General features: G+C 46.2%; 1 protein-coding gene across 1 annotated transcript in view; it reads left to right on the top strand.

Moving 5' to 3' along the window:
- The window catches only part of ZBTB40 (zinc finger and BTB domain containing 40), a 56204-nt gene that overhangs the window by 21327 nt on the left and 22034 nt on the right, over positions 1 to 12843 (top strand). The window contains exons 4-8 of the mRNA XM_026660067.1: positions 985 to 1180; positions 1815 to 1957; positions 6184 to 6376; positions 11193 to 11329; positions 11811 to 12009. Coding sequence (XP_026515852.1) covers positions 985 to 1180; positions 1815 to 1957; positions 6184 to 6376; positions 11193 to 11329; positions 11811 to 12009 — 868 coding nt within the window. The remainder of the gene's footprint in view (positions 1 to 984; positions 1181 to 1814; positions 1958 to 6183; positions 6377 to 11192; positions 11330 to 11810; positions 12010 to 12843) is intronic.

The raw sequence follows: 12843 nt of genomic DNA, 5'->3' as shown, positions 1-12843 counted from the left end.
CAAAAAGCAAGTGCACCATCCCCGATGGGGCCTAAAGCAGCTAGCTTCAGTCTTTTTACCATAGAAATGAAAGTGACAATGATAGCAGAAAATGACCATTCTCCCTGGAGCTGGGCTATGCGCTCTACTTCAAAGGTACTTTTGTAACATCCCTGGAGTCTTTAATAAAGGATGCCTGCTCTGAAGGGCCACCTTCTCTCCTTGAGAGCGAGACAGCTTGTGTCTTAAGGGGCGGTATTGACAACATTAATGGGCTCTAAGGAATGGCCATGAGAGATCCAGCTTATTTTTTCCCCCTGTTATATCCCCGATAAATAATTTCCCTAGCAGTGCAAGCACATCCACCCTATTGTGCTGGTGTGGGACATAGTGATAGACTTTAGAACCCCACATTCTGATCTTACCACTGCCAGCTGAAGCTGTGGGTGCTTGGCATTGCTGAAGATCAGGCACCAAAACTTTTATGGTGTGGTGTGCCTGGTTTTCTGATAGCCTTGCTTAAAAAAACCTTCCCTCTCTCCATGCACACAAGTGACCTCCTTGTTTTGCAGTGAAATCTAGTATTCCCCACTCCGGCCTTGGGTTGCCAAAACCGCTCTGAATGTGTTTTATTAGGTCCCTCAGCATTGCTGGAATCTGGCTCATGTACAGGCTCCTGAAGAGATGTATTCAGACCTGAAATAGGGCCACTTGCCAGCTGCAATTTGTCACACTGACAATAAATATAAAAGCTGGTCGAGTAGGCTTGTCGTTCTCCTTCCTGAAGACTTATGAGTGAATTAAAAAGAAGTGTTCCTGTAGCTGACTACGGAATTTGGTGTGGTTGGAGAGATGAATGTGCCCCTCCACTGGGCACCTCACCAGTCTGTGGGCTGAAGCTCTCTGCTGAGCTAGGGGCTGTGGGTGGCTGACCTTTGTGTACGTCCGCACAGAGCAGTTAACTGTGTTACTAACCCCGGCTCGCGTTTTCCTGTTGTCTTACAGATGCTAGTGGCATGCTTGGAAGATGCAGAAGAACAGTCAGCGTTCAAGAGACTGCTCAGCAAAGTGAGGGATGAGCAGAGTCTGGATGCTGAGACTGTTGTGTCTGTGCTGGAGCTGTTTCGAAACACACATCCCAAGATAAAAACAGCACTACTAGAGAGAGAGCAGGACAGTGGAGAGACCCTGCAGCAAACAGGTAGGAGGGCAGGCACACCCCATGGGCATGAGAGCTTTAGAGAGCTGGAGCAGCTCTTCACCAGTTCCTCCAAAACCCTTCTGTAGTTCTCCCAGCAGGCTGTTATTCAAGCATACGGATTTCATTTCACTTAAGCCCTAGCTCTCTGTTGTGTGTGCTATATCCACAAACACTAACAGAGATCTCTAAGCTTTTCAGAGCAGGATTTTGCATTTCCACTTTGCCTGCCTGCAGTGGAGCAATCCCAGAAATTTCTTTGCCCTTCACTCACTGTAGGTCTAAATCAATGGCTAGGTGGCTAGCGTGGGCCAGTTCTCTGACTGTGCCTCAGGATTGAAAGCTCCTTTCTTATTTGAGTTTGACATAAAGCAGTGGCCTTGCAAACCTGTCGTTAACCTCCAGCTTGCTTTGCGGCTTTGTGCTCTGTTAGAGAAATGAGACATTTTCCTTTCATAGAGTTTAAAGAGAATAGTAAAGTGTTTTTCTCTGCTGCTTATGCCCAGGATAAGCTTTGCTATTCACTTAGATCTTTCACAGAGGCTCACTCTCTCACTTCAGTGGAAAATACCTTGCTGTCACTTTTTTCAAACCTGACTTGTTTTTTCTCTTGCATTTCCAAATCTTTCTTCCCCAGGGAGCACAGAAGAGGGAAAGACCCTGTCTGCTCTATTACTGGAATACAGGGAAGAGCTGATTCAGAGCATAACACAGCTGAGCCCCATCGTAGAGTTCCTAGAAACAGGAGAGGAGGGATTCCTGACTGGCTTGGAGAAGCGGGTAACAAATCTGAAATAAGGAAAGCTCTGTATGTGTGAGGTGTGTGTGTGGTTGCACAGCACTTTCTTATCACATGATTTACCAGGTCACAGTTGCTTCCCTGACCTGGTAACTACCTTATTTACCCTGCAGAGCATGGAATAGAAATCGTTAATAGTTCAGGTCCTCCCATTAACTTTCGAATTGAACCATGTGAATCTGAGAGCTGAACTGCAAAGATGAGCACTCCCAGATCTATGCGCCGAATGTCCCACTGGCCAACCCGGGGGAGGGGAGGCAGCTAGTGTTCTTTAAGTTCTGTGAAAGTCCACTGTAGTGAACCCAGAGAGCAATGCACTACTACAGGGTTGTGAAGATCAGGTCAGGATATTAAAACACCAGTGTTGAATACCCCCCCAGCCTGATTAGTGGGCATGTCATTCTGTATGTGTTTTGTCTAAGTTGTCAAGTTACCTTTCAGGTAATTCTCCAAAGGTTTTGACTTACTTAAACTGGGCAAACAGTTCATACATGTAGAACATCCCCATATATGCAGAACATCCTCGTCTCAATTTTTGATGTTCAGCGTAGTTGAAATTTACAAAGTGCAACGCTTAGTGTTTCCTGGTGGATTATCAGCGCTCACCTGTAAGTGACCACTGTGCACACAGACTGGCCTGGCCTAAAGGACCTTCTGTTTTATACAGTCTAGCACTTTCTGCATTGTCTGGGGAGGGCTGTTTACAATCCATCTATGCACACCAAAACTCTGAATGCTCTTGCGTGTGTCCTGTGATATTTTTGGTAAAGGTGCCTGCAGCCTCATTTCTGTGGCAGTTAGTTGGGCCTGTTTGTTCCCCTATGACACGGTATTGCAATGAATAGAGAGTACCATTGGGGCCATTGGTGTGAATGAAGCCTGCTTTCTGTCTGAGTCGGTTTGACTTGAGGCCACAGCACCTGAGCTGAGAATCTCTGTTCTTCCCTATGATAGTCTCCTAAATTACTGTTTGTTACAGGCTCCTTTCATAACTGCTCCCAGCAAAATATCTCTGAGCATGAACTCTGCTGCCAGCCATTCTAGAAGGCCAGAGAAGGTGCTGTTATCAGAATCCCACGTTTACCCCTCCTGGATTTAGAGATTAGCCCAACGTTTGGTAAACTTCCTCCATTGAAGGAGACGTGGTTAACTGGGAGTGGGTACATGAGAAGGAAGGGTCACATGAATGTAGTAAAGCAGTGAGCATCCACCACAGGTATTACAAGGCCTGAGGCACAGATGCTCCAAGAGGTTACATGGATCTGAGCTCTTGGTCCTTGATGCTGCATCAGGAGTGTAGATCTGTATGCATTAAGAGCAAGTGGAGCTAGGTGAAATTTTTCAATTTTTTTTGTTACAAAACAATTTTTGTTGTTGAAGTCTTAAGTACTCTCCCAAAACTTCTGTTGTGTTCTTTGTAATGGTGTGTTTTGTTTTATTTATGAAACTGTAAAATGTAATGCAGACTTCTTCGAGTGATGTCAAGTGTAGCAGTGCCCAGTTGGGTTGCACATGTGCGGTCTCCGTCTTGTGCTGCTTCAGGCAGTTAACTGGCGTTGTGCGACCACTATCCTCCCTCCTCCCCTCTACTTTGGAGTTTCGCACTAGTGCTCTGCAGTAGAGAAGGAACAGAGAGGGGGTTGGTCGCACAGCGCCAGTTAGTCTCCTGAAGTGGCGTGAGATGGGGACCGAGCATGACCCAACCAAGCACTGCTACCATAAATCTCTGATTATGAGCGCACGAACACCTAAAGTGGAGCACCCACAGGGACACACATCTTGAAGAACTTAGGTTTCTGCACAAGGAGAGTAACTTTCTCCCTTTTTTTTTTCCCCCCCCCCCCACAACCCTGATTCACCCTGAGAGCAGTTCCATCCTGTGCATTGAATGAGACAGGGGTCCCATGGAAACAATAGTATGTGATCATGTAATTAAAAGCTATCATAATGCATATAGACAAGGGGGTTGAATTAGGGTTGCATGTGCAACCCTAACTGTGGCATTTCCTAACTTGTGAGAGCTTGACTTTTCAATCATAATATTCTTTTAACATAACTTTTTGATGCAGTTTCCTAATTTAAAAAACAGATGGAAAAAACAAAAATTCCATCAAGTAGAACCATACCAACCCCCAGGCTGGGTCATCAGCAGGGTCTGGACGTTTTAACAGCCACAGCGCAGATCTACAACTTGAGCTAACAGAGTAATTGGTAGCAGTAGCAGGAGGAGATGAGACACTGTCACGGAGTGTGGGGGACTCAGGGCCCTGTACCCCCGGCTTCCTGCGATTCACCGTGACTCTCAGCCAGCCAGTAAAGCAGAAGGTTTATTTAGACGACAGGAATGCAGTCCAAGACAGGTCTTACAGGCGCAGACAACAGGACCCCCTCAGTTAGGTTCATCTTGGGGTCCCCGGGCACCCTAGCCCCCTTAGGGGATCAGAGCCCCGTCTGCCTTCCAGCCAAGGTCACTAGCCAGCTTCTCAAAACTCTGCCTTCAGCGACCCCTCCCACAGCCTTTGTTCAGTTTCCTGGGCAGAGGTGTCACCTCGCCTCTCCCCCTTCCTGGGTTCTCATGTTACATGCTCAGGTATTCTCCGTCGGTCAGTCGCCCCTCCCCCAATGCAGACTATCCTAGCCACACTCCCCTGTCAGCATTCACAGACCACTTTAAGAACAGTCTCAGTTCGTCACAGACACACTTTGCCAGTGGGTTTCACAGCTATTTGCTGACAGCCGAGGAATGTAGAGTTTACTGTTCGTAAAGGGTTTTCTTGCATAGTACCCATGCTTGCCCGTGTTTGGAATGTGGTATCTGTTATTCCTTGTGAAAAGACCATCTCTTCGGCTACTGCCTGTATTCAGGAAGTGCAATCTTGTATTCAGAGAGTGTTTCTAATCTTATGCTAGGTATTTGTTATACTATGCATAAGGGATGGTCCATGGCTGGGTCATATAAATAAATCACTGTTAACAAATAAGGTATTTATTAAAATAATAAGGTTTCTCTCCCTTCCACCCATTTTCCAGGAGCAATGAAAGAAAAATACCTGAAAAAACAAACAAAAAAAACCTAAAATCAAAAATGTTTTAAAAAAGAAATTTATTTTGAATAAATGAACAATCTTTTTGGAACCTGCAGAATGAAAATAACATTGAAATTCTTTGTCAGAAATGTTTTCCATTTTTTGACCAACTCTAAGTGCCAGGTTCAGTGGAAAAACTTAATCTGACCTTGTGCATAGAGGGAGGTCAATAAACTACATATACCTATGTGACGGGTTCCCCAAGGTGCCACCTGGAACTGGGTGCCACTGAGCCCTCTGTGCCGCCAACTAGGGCTCCCTCTCACTGTGATGCTGTGACAAGCTGAAAACCTCTCCAGGTATTGCACTTACACAGACATCCACAGGTAGGGGCCCACCCAACTGCGTTACATGAATGCTTCCGCCCGCCACTCATGAACCAGCAATAGAGAGACTCCAGCCAATTCCCCCCAGCTTCCCAGCCTCACACCCCAGAGCTGTACCATCTTGCCCTGGTCAGAAGCCTGACCACTGTAAGTTTATTACTCAGTCCGCCACGTCTACAAAGGAAAGTGGACGTCCACAAGCCCTTACAACCTAAGCAGATTTCCCAAGTACTTCAACCAAAAAGCACTGTTTTAGGTAATATATAAAACAGGTTTATTAAGTACAGAAAGACAGATTGTAAGTGATTATAAGTAATAAGCTCACAGATCAAAGTTGGTTACCTAAGAAATAAAAGTAAAATACAATCTGAGTTCTATAAACTAGACGGGATTTGAATCAAGCCGTGTCTCACTCTGATAGATAATACAAGCAGGTTACAGATCTTCCATATACAGGCTGGAAGTCTCCTTCAGCCTGTGACCACCCTCCCCAGTTCAGTCTTTGTCCTCCAGACGTGTTTCCTCACAACCTATTCTTCTGGTTGACAAATGTCAGTCACATAGAGTGTGCTTAGATACCAAAGTTACAGGCACCTTATAAAGACTTCAGAGTGTGATGTCAAATACAGCTGAAGCAATGGATACAGTAAATGCAATACTAGAAAAAGTATAAAAGGATTATACAAAACTAATAGAGCATTGTTTAATCTTATACCATTTTAGGCCATCTTGAGTCATTCAGACATAAAAGTCATTAGGAATTTCTCATAACTGGTTGTTTGGTTGTTCCTGCAGGTGATTCTGGATTGCTGTGAAGGCAGCTCCCACAGGGAGGCAATGGAGAATCTGCTCAGGAAGGTGGTGGAAGAGAAGACCCTGAAAGCTGAGAGCTTGGTAAAACTCCTTGAGGCTGTAAAAGCATCATTCCCTGATCTGCACCTTCTGCTAAACAATTTGGTGGCAGCAGCAGTTGTGTCTGATGGCACAGGTATTAATGGATTTAGCTCAACAAAGAATCATAGAATCATAGAATATCAGGGTTGGAAGGGACCTCAGGAGGTCATCTAGTCCAACCCCCTGCTCAAAGCAGGACCAACACCAACTAAATCATCCCAGCCAGGGCTTTGTCAAGCCTGACCTTAAAAACATCTAAGGAAGGAGATTCCACAACCTCCCTAGGTAACCCATTCCAGCGCTGCACCACCCTCCTAGTGAAAAAGTTTTTCCTAATATCCAACCTAAACCTCCCCCACTGCAACTTGAGACCATTACTCTTTGTTCTGTCATCTGGTACCACTGAGAACAGTCTAGATCCATCCTCTTTGGAACCCCCTTTCAGGTAGTTGAAAGCAGCTATCGAATCCCCCCTCATTCTTCTCTTCTGCAGACTAAACAATCCCAGTTCCCTCAGTCTCTCCTCATAAGTCATGTGCTCCAGCCCCCTAATCATTTTTGTTGCCCTCTGCTGGACTCTTTCCAATTTTTCCACATCCTTCTTGTAGTGTGGGGCCCAAAACTGGACACAGTACTCCAGATGAGGCCTCACCAATGAATAGAGGGGAATGATCATGTCCCTCAATCTGCTGGCAATGCCCCTACTTATACAGCCCAAAATGCTGCTAGCCTTCTTGGCAACAAGGGCACACTGTTGACTCATATCCAGCTTCTCGTCCACTGTAACCCCTAGATCCTTTTCTGCAGAACTGCTGCCTAGCCACTCAGTCCCTAGTCTGTAGCAGTGCATGGGATTCTTCCTTCCTAAGTGCAGGACCCTGCAGTTGTCCTTGTCCTTGTTGAACCTCATCAGATTTCTTTTGGCCCAATCCTTTAATTTATCTAGGTCCCTCTGTATCCTATCCCTACCCTCCAGAGTCACTACCACTCCTCCCAGTTTAGTGTCAGCTGAAAATCTGACCCACTAAATTCCACAGGAGTCTCTTTGGTTTTGCAGAGCATATAAGCACTACAGTCTCCCCAGGACTGATGGGTGTCCCTGAGATCTCTCTCAGGATCTTACAGGATTTTATAAGAGAGCTAGATATAATATACACAACTAAAGAAAGAACCAGAGCTGGAGAGTGGGCAAAGCTATAACCTCTGCAGCAGATGGGCCACTTAAACAGTTACACCTTCCACATCATTAATGACCATATGAAATGTAGGTTCCCACACTGAACCCAGGCCACCCTTGGAGCTCTTTCTATTAGTGGCTGCAGCGCTGCAGTATTTAGTCGTCATTTATACAGTTTGTTTTGTAAGTTTATAAGGTAGCCCTATGAAAATCCAGCTCTAATAATCTAATCTAGAATTGGTGTTTGGCCTTGCCCAGGAGGGTCGCACAGATGTGTTGTGGAGTAAGTTAAAAGGGAGGGGCTTTCCTGCGTCACAGGTCAGAGTCGATATAGTAACATGGGAGAGTCAGTAGTTCCTTTCCAGGGACAGGACATAGGGTGACTGGTTGGCTGTCACGTAGACTGGAGCTGTTACTGCGTTTAAGAATCAGTGTGTGGTAGTAATGAGACCTTTGAAGCAGTCCCTATGTGATGGCTGCTGCTGGAGTCCTTGAGCCTGCGTTAGTATCTGTTGGGTGCAAAGCCTTTGAGTAGTTGTGCTGCTGTGTTTTGAAGTAGGTGGCTGGCCAGTCTCAAAGTGTAATTGCAGCTGGAGACCACGAAAGTATGGAGCACCACAGCATTGGGGAGAAAAGAGTATAGCTCCCAAATAACCACTGTGAATGTGGTCATTTCTGTGAAAGATTTCAGGCTCCAAGGCGGTCGATCCCACATAGGAGACCCTGGCGGATGCCTACCTCCGCCCCATTGCAGCCCCTATTCTGGCTCCTCTATAACCTCCTGCTGAGGTTCTGGCTGCACTTCTCCCTGCATGTTTTCTATTTAGACACTCCCTGTCCATGGCTGCACAGAGTCCCAGCACCTCCTCCTCGGCAGTGTTCCCTCTCATTTCTTACGTCCATGTACGGAATGAATTTTGTTATGTGCACCAATATGGAGGCAGATGTGTGGCAGGGGTGGGGTGAGGGCTCTGGCTGGGGTTGAGGGGATGATGGGTTTGGGGTGCAGGCTGCAGCAGGGAGAGAGGACTTCCCCCAGTCCTCTCGCCGCAGCAGCTTGGGGCCGGGATGCTTCTCCCCAGCCGTGGCAGCTCTGATGGGGCTGGGCCGGGGCACCTCTCCCTGCCTGCACGGCCCTTGATAGCCTGCTGCATGGCCGCGCAGCTTAGAGGGAACTTACCTCCTCAGCTGCCTCCTGATGCTGGTCACCGTGGCCACACATGAATCCAGGAAGCAGAGGTTGGGTGAGAGGTTCTTTGCAACCATGGGGCCAGCTTCCTTTATCTCATTTGTTTACATCTCTGGGCAGAGTTCCCTTTCACAATATCCAGATTCCCTTGCAGGGCAGTGGGTGTTATCTGGAATATTCTGCTCACTGTCTCTATCCAGTACCTTTAAATTAATGGAAATATCCTATCTCCTAGAACTGGAAGGGACCTTGAAAGGTCATCGAGTCCAGCCCCCTGCCTTCACTAGCAGGACCAAGTACTGATTTTGCCCCAGATCCCTAAGTGGCCCCCTCAAGGATTGAACTCACAACCCTGGGTTTAGCAGGCCAATGCTCAAACCACTGAGCTAGCCCTCCCCTCATTGTTTTGAACCTTTGACTCTGACACATGTCCCTGTTTTTTTTTGTTACTTGTCCCATGGAATGTTGTTTTTTGAGCTCTGGGGACCATCCCTCATTTGAGTGGGGTTGGACCTTCTGTCCTACGTGGGCCTCGGTCCTCCCTCTTGAACTTCAAATACACCAGCATCTTTCATCAGTGCTGAACCCACTTAAAAATTACAAACTAAATTGAAATGCAGTGAAATGTAAATGAATGTTTAATAGAAAGCAAATTTGTGCTCATAATACCGATAAATCCCTGTGACAAACATTCCAGGCAGACAGTTTGCCTCATCATTTGTTGAGCACCATTGCTTCCCTTGAAACATCAGACTCCGAATGTGGTTAATTATCTAGTGGTAATACCCATTCCAGGGAGGAGCATTCCTTCATTACATGAGTTGCATATCCTGAAATTGGAATAAATAGAAGCACAATGTTCTTTACCATGGAAATAAAGAGCGAGGGAGAGTCCACTGATACCGCACTGCACTGTGTGTCAAATTGAATAGCTCTGGATTTGGTACAGTATTACTGTGATGTGAAATGTACCTTATTGCTGTGGACAGAGTTTAAGTGACTTGTACTAAGCGTGCATGCATTTTCAGAGCTTGACATGATTACAAGGTTTGGAATAAATTCTAAGAATTAATGTTTGTTTAATGAAATCTTAAACATTAAATATGAGGAAAAAACCTACTAGCTCTTAGCCCAGCTCCCTGCTCAGTGCAGGATTGTTCCATACCGCTCCAGGGTGCTACATTTAAAGCTAGACTGGGCAATGAGGCTTTCACCGCTTCCCTTGGGAGACCAGGCCACTGTCTCATTGAATTCACTGGCATGAAATTTTTCCTGATGCTCACTCTGAATCTTCCTTTTCTTAATTTCATCCATTAACTCCCATTGCCCCTTTCGCCACCCTAAAGAGTTGTGCTCTCTCTTCTAGTGCAGACATTTCCAATTCTTTGAGACTCTCTATCTATTCCCCAAGAGCCCAATAGCTCTGTAATTGTAACTCATTCCTTCCTTCAGCATCTGAATCACATTGGTGCTCTTTCCTGATTCACTCAAGTGTTCACCTATGTCCTGGTATTGATGTGCATACAATGGAATGTGGCATTCTAGGTTCATCATTTCTCAAGTCTTCAGAAGAGGCATTTTATTTATTTATTTATGTTTGGCTGCTGTTTTGCAATCCACAATTTGCTTTACTTTCTCCTAAATATTTTCATCAAAGATAACCCAGCCCACCCAGACCCAGATTATCTTGGCCATGTGGTTGTTTGGGAAATGGTGTAGTGTATTTAATATATTACTTGTACACACCTGAAGAAGGGTTAACTGAAGAGATGAGTTACTCAAAGGCTGTGACTGATAGACCATAGGCCCCCTCAATGTAATGACAACTAAAAGCCAGCAATGGAACCTTCTTACTACAGGGGAATCAAAAGGAGACACTGAAGGATCATCTCACAGTATTGTCTTCATATGCTAGACTACAAGGTCTGTTGGCCTTGGCCAGAAGCTGAGCCTTTGATCTTCTGAACTAGGAGGACTGTGACCGATGCTTTGAATAGACTAGGAATATCTATCTGCAGCCAAGAGACTTATGTGTATACGCACACTGTACAGTTTATAATGTCTCCTTTTATATGGATAAGTGTAGAGCTCAGACAACTGAACGGCTAATAGCACTGGGCTAGACCTAACTAGCCACTGCAAACTTCTGTTACACAGCTCAGCCAGTGCACCTCACACCACCGTCCATTCCTTCTGATCCCTGGGGCTCTGCTAGTGAACGTCCATCCTGACCTGGAGTATCTACCCTCTGTTATTCGTACCACATTACTACCAAGACACCTCAGACCTGTCCTGCAACTCCCCGGCCCCCAAGGCTCTTGTGAGGAGAATCTGGGCTTCCTTCAATTTTCAGATTACAGATCAGTAGTGACTAGAACTGAAACCTATTTTTCCCTTGTGCTTGGATTTGGACCCAGGTGTCCCAAGTGAAAGGCTACTGCAGTAACTTAGTGTGCCAGTGTGGCCCCTTATCTGCTTTATCCCCTTAGCTCTGAGCATCAGAAAGGCACAACATATTGAACTGTTGTTTTCATTTGCATTCAGCCAGATGGACTCCAGAGGATTATGGGACCCAACTACTGAAACGATACCAAGAAAACTTTGCAGAGCTCTTCATGGACACGCAGATGCTGCTGCGAGGGATCTCAGCTGCACAAAACTTAGCTCCTGGAGAAAGGGAGGTGAGAGGATTGTCTGTCTTTGTATTTGACTAGAGCATGCTGTCCTAAACCCTGATTTGTATGTGGAAGGCTAGAGAGGACCTGATTATTACATTCATCATTGCAACATGGTGTGGGATTTTTTACTGCAGAAGTTTAGCTTCCACCAGGTGCAGCAGAACACAACAAAAGGTGGATTCATGAAGCTAAAAGTTGTCAAACAGCAGCTACTCGCTCCACAGCCGAGGGAATGGCTTCAGTTTCTCTTGTTATTGGCATGTCTCATCACACATTGGTGCTCCTGTAAGCACCCAGTCTGGCTGCACATTAGCTGCTGCAGGGCTCAAGCATTTTGGTCACGTGACACATGTTCCTGGTATAGGTCTCAGCAGGACAATAGAAAAATGAGAGTCCAGATCTCTAGCAGGCAGATGGGTAGTTGGCTAGTCTGTGGCAGATGCATACAAGTTCCTCTTAGTGTCTTGGTGCCTGTCTCTTGAAGGTAATGGAACAGATGGTGAAGAGGGAGACTGGCTCGAGGGGTTTCAGCTCACTGGTATCTGCAGCACTGGAAGAACAAACTGTGTCGGTGACTGCCGTTTGGCAGCTGCTACTGGCAGCGCGAGAGGCAGAGCTTCCGCTGAACCTGCTCATTGAGGAAATCCGGAAGGAACCCGATGCAGAGTTTTTCTTCCAAACAGGTAGTGATATTGTACTCTGGACAAAGATACTTTCCTTCTAGATCCCACCAGATCCTCCCTGAGGTGCCTTTCTCACTGTTCCCACCAGATCCTTCTCCCCCCATCCCCGCAGACATCAGATGTGGATTATCTACAGATCCTACCTCCCCCAGTCAACAACAAATCCTCACAGATCTCACTCAGTCTACCTTCCTCCTATGCTTTCCTCTCAGATCCCACCAGATCTTCTCACTTCCTGCGCTCCCCCCCCCCCCCACTTCAGATGTAGAGATGTACATCAACTCTCACCCCAATCCTGTGAAGTGGTGACTAAACACTTTAGAGGTCAGATAAACATCTAGAGGTTTGGCTGCTTGTCTGAATCCCCTGGGACACCCTCTAACTTGGCTGGGAAAAATGGCAAAAGCCATCTTGTGTGACTTCCAGCACACCCTCTTTATAGTTGGGGCCGGAAACACCAGAACAACAGCTTTCCATGTGGTGTGATGCGTTGCTAGAATTGTGCAGCCTATTGTTCATTGAAATGAGAGATAAGGGGGCACAGCAGGATTGGAGAACTGATATTTACTGAACTCTTTCAAACAACGCCTCATTTGTCTCTAGAAATTAGCAAAGCTTTTGAGGCCTGGGGAGGGTGTTTGTCTTTCCCTGACTCAGTTCTCCTCCCACCCTCACCCCCTTGCCAGGTAACAGCAATGCAAGTGTCTCACCTCCCTGCACCTGGTTAGCACTTTCAGGAAAAAAATGAAAGAATTCAAGAGGTACCATCAAACTGAAACCCTATCAGTTTGAAAACATAAGCTAATGGTAAATCCAAGGCCACAGCTGTCACAA

Source organism: Terrapene carolina, unplaced genomic scaffold (genome assembly GCF_002925995.2).
Source record: "Terrapene carolina triunguis isolate 2854851 unplaced genomic scaffold, T_m_triunguis-2.0 Scaffold714, whole genome shotgun sequence".
NCBI classification, from domain to species: Eukaryota; Metazoa; Chordata; order Testudines; family Emydidae; genus Terrapene; species Terrapene triunguis.
Note: the sequence above shows the minus strand (reverse complement) of the source record. Positions and strands in the feature narration are given on the sequence as shown.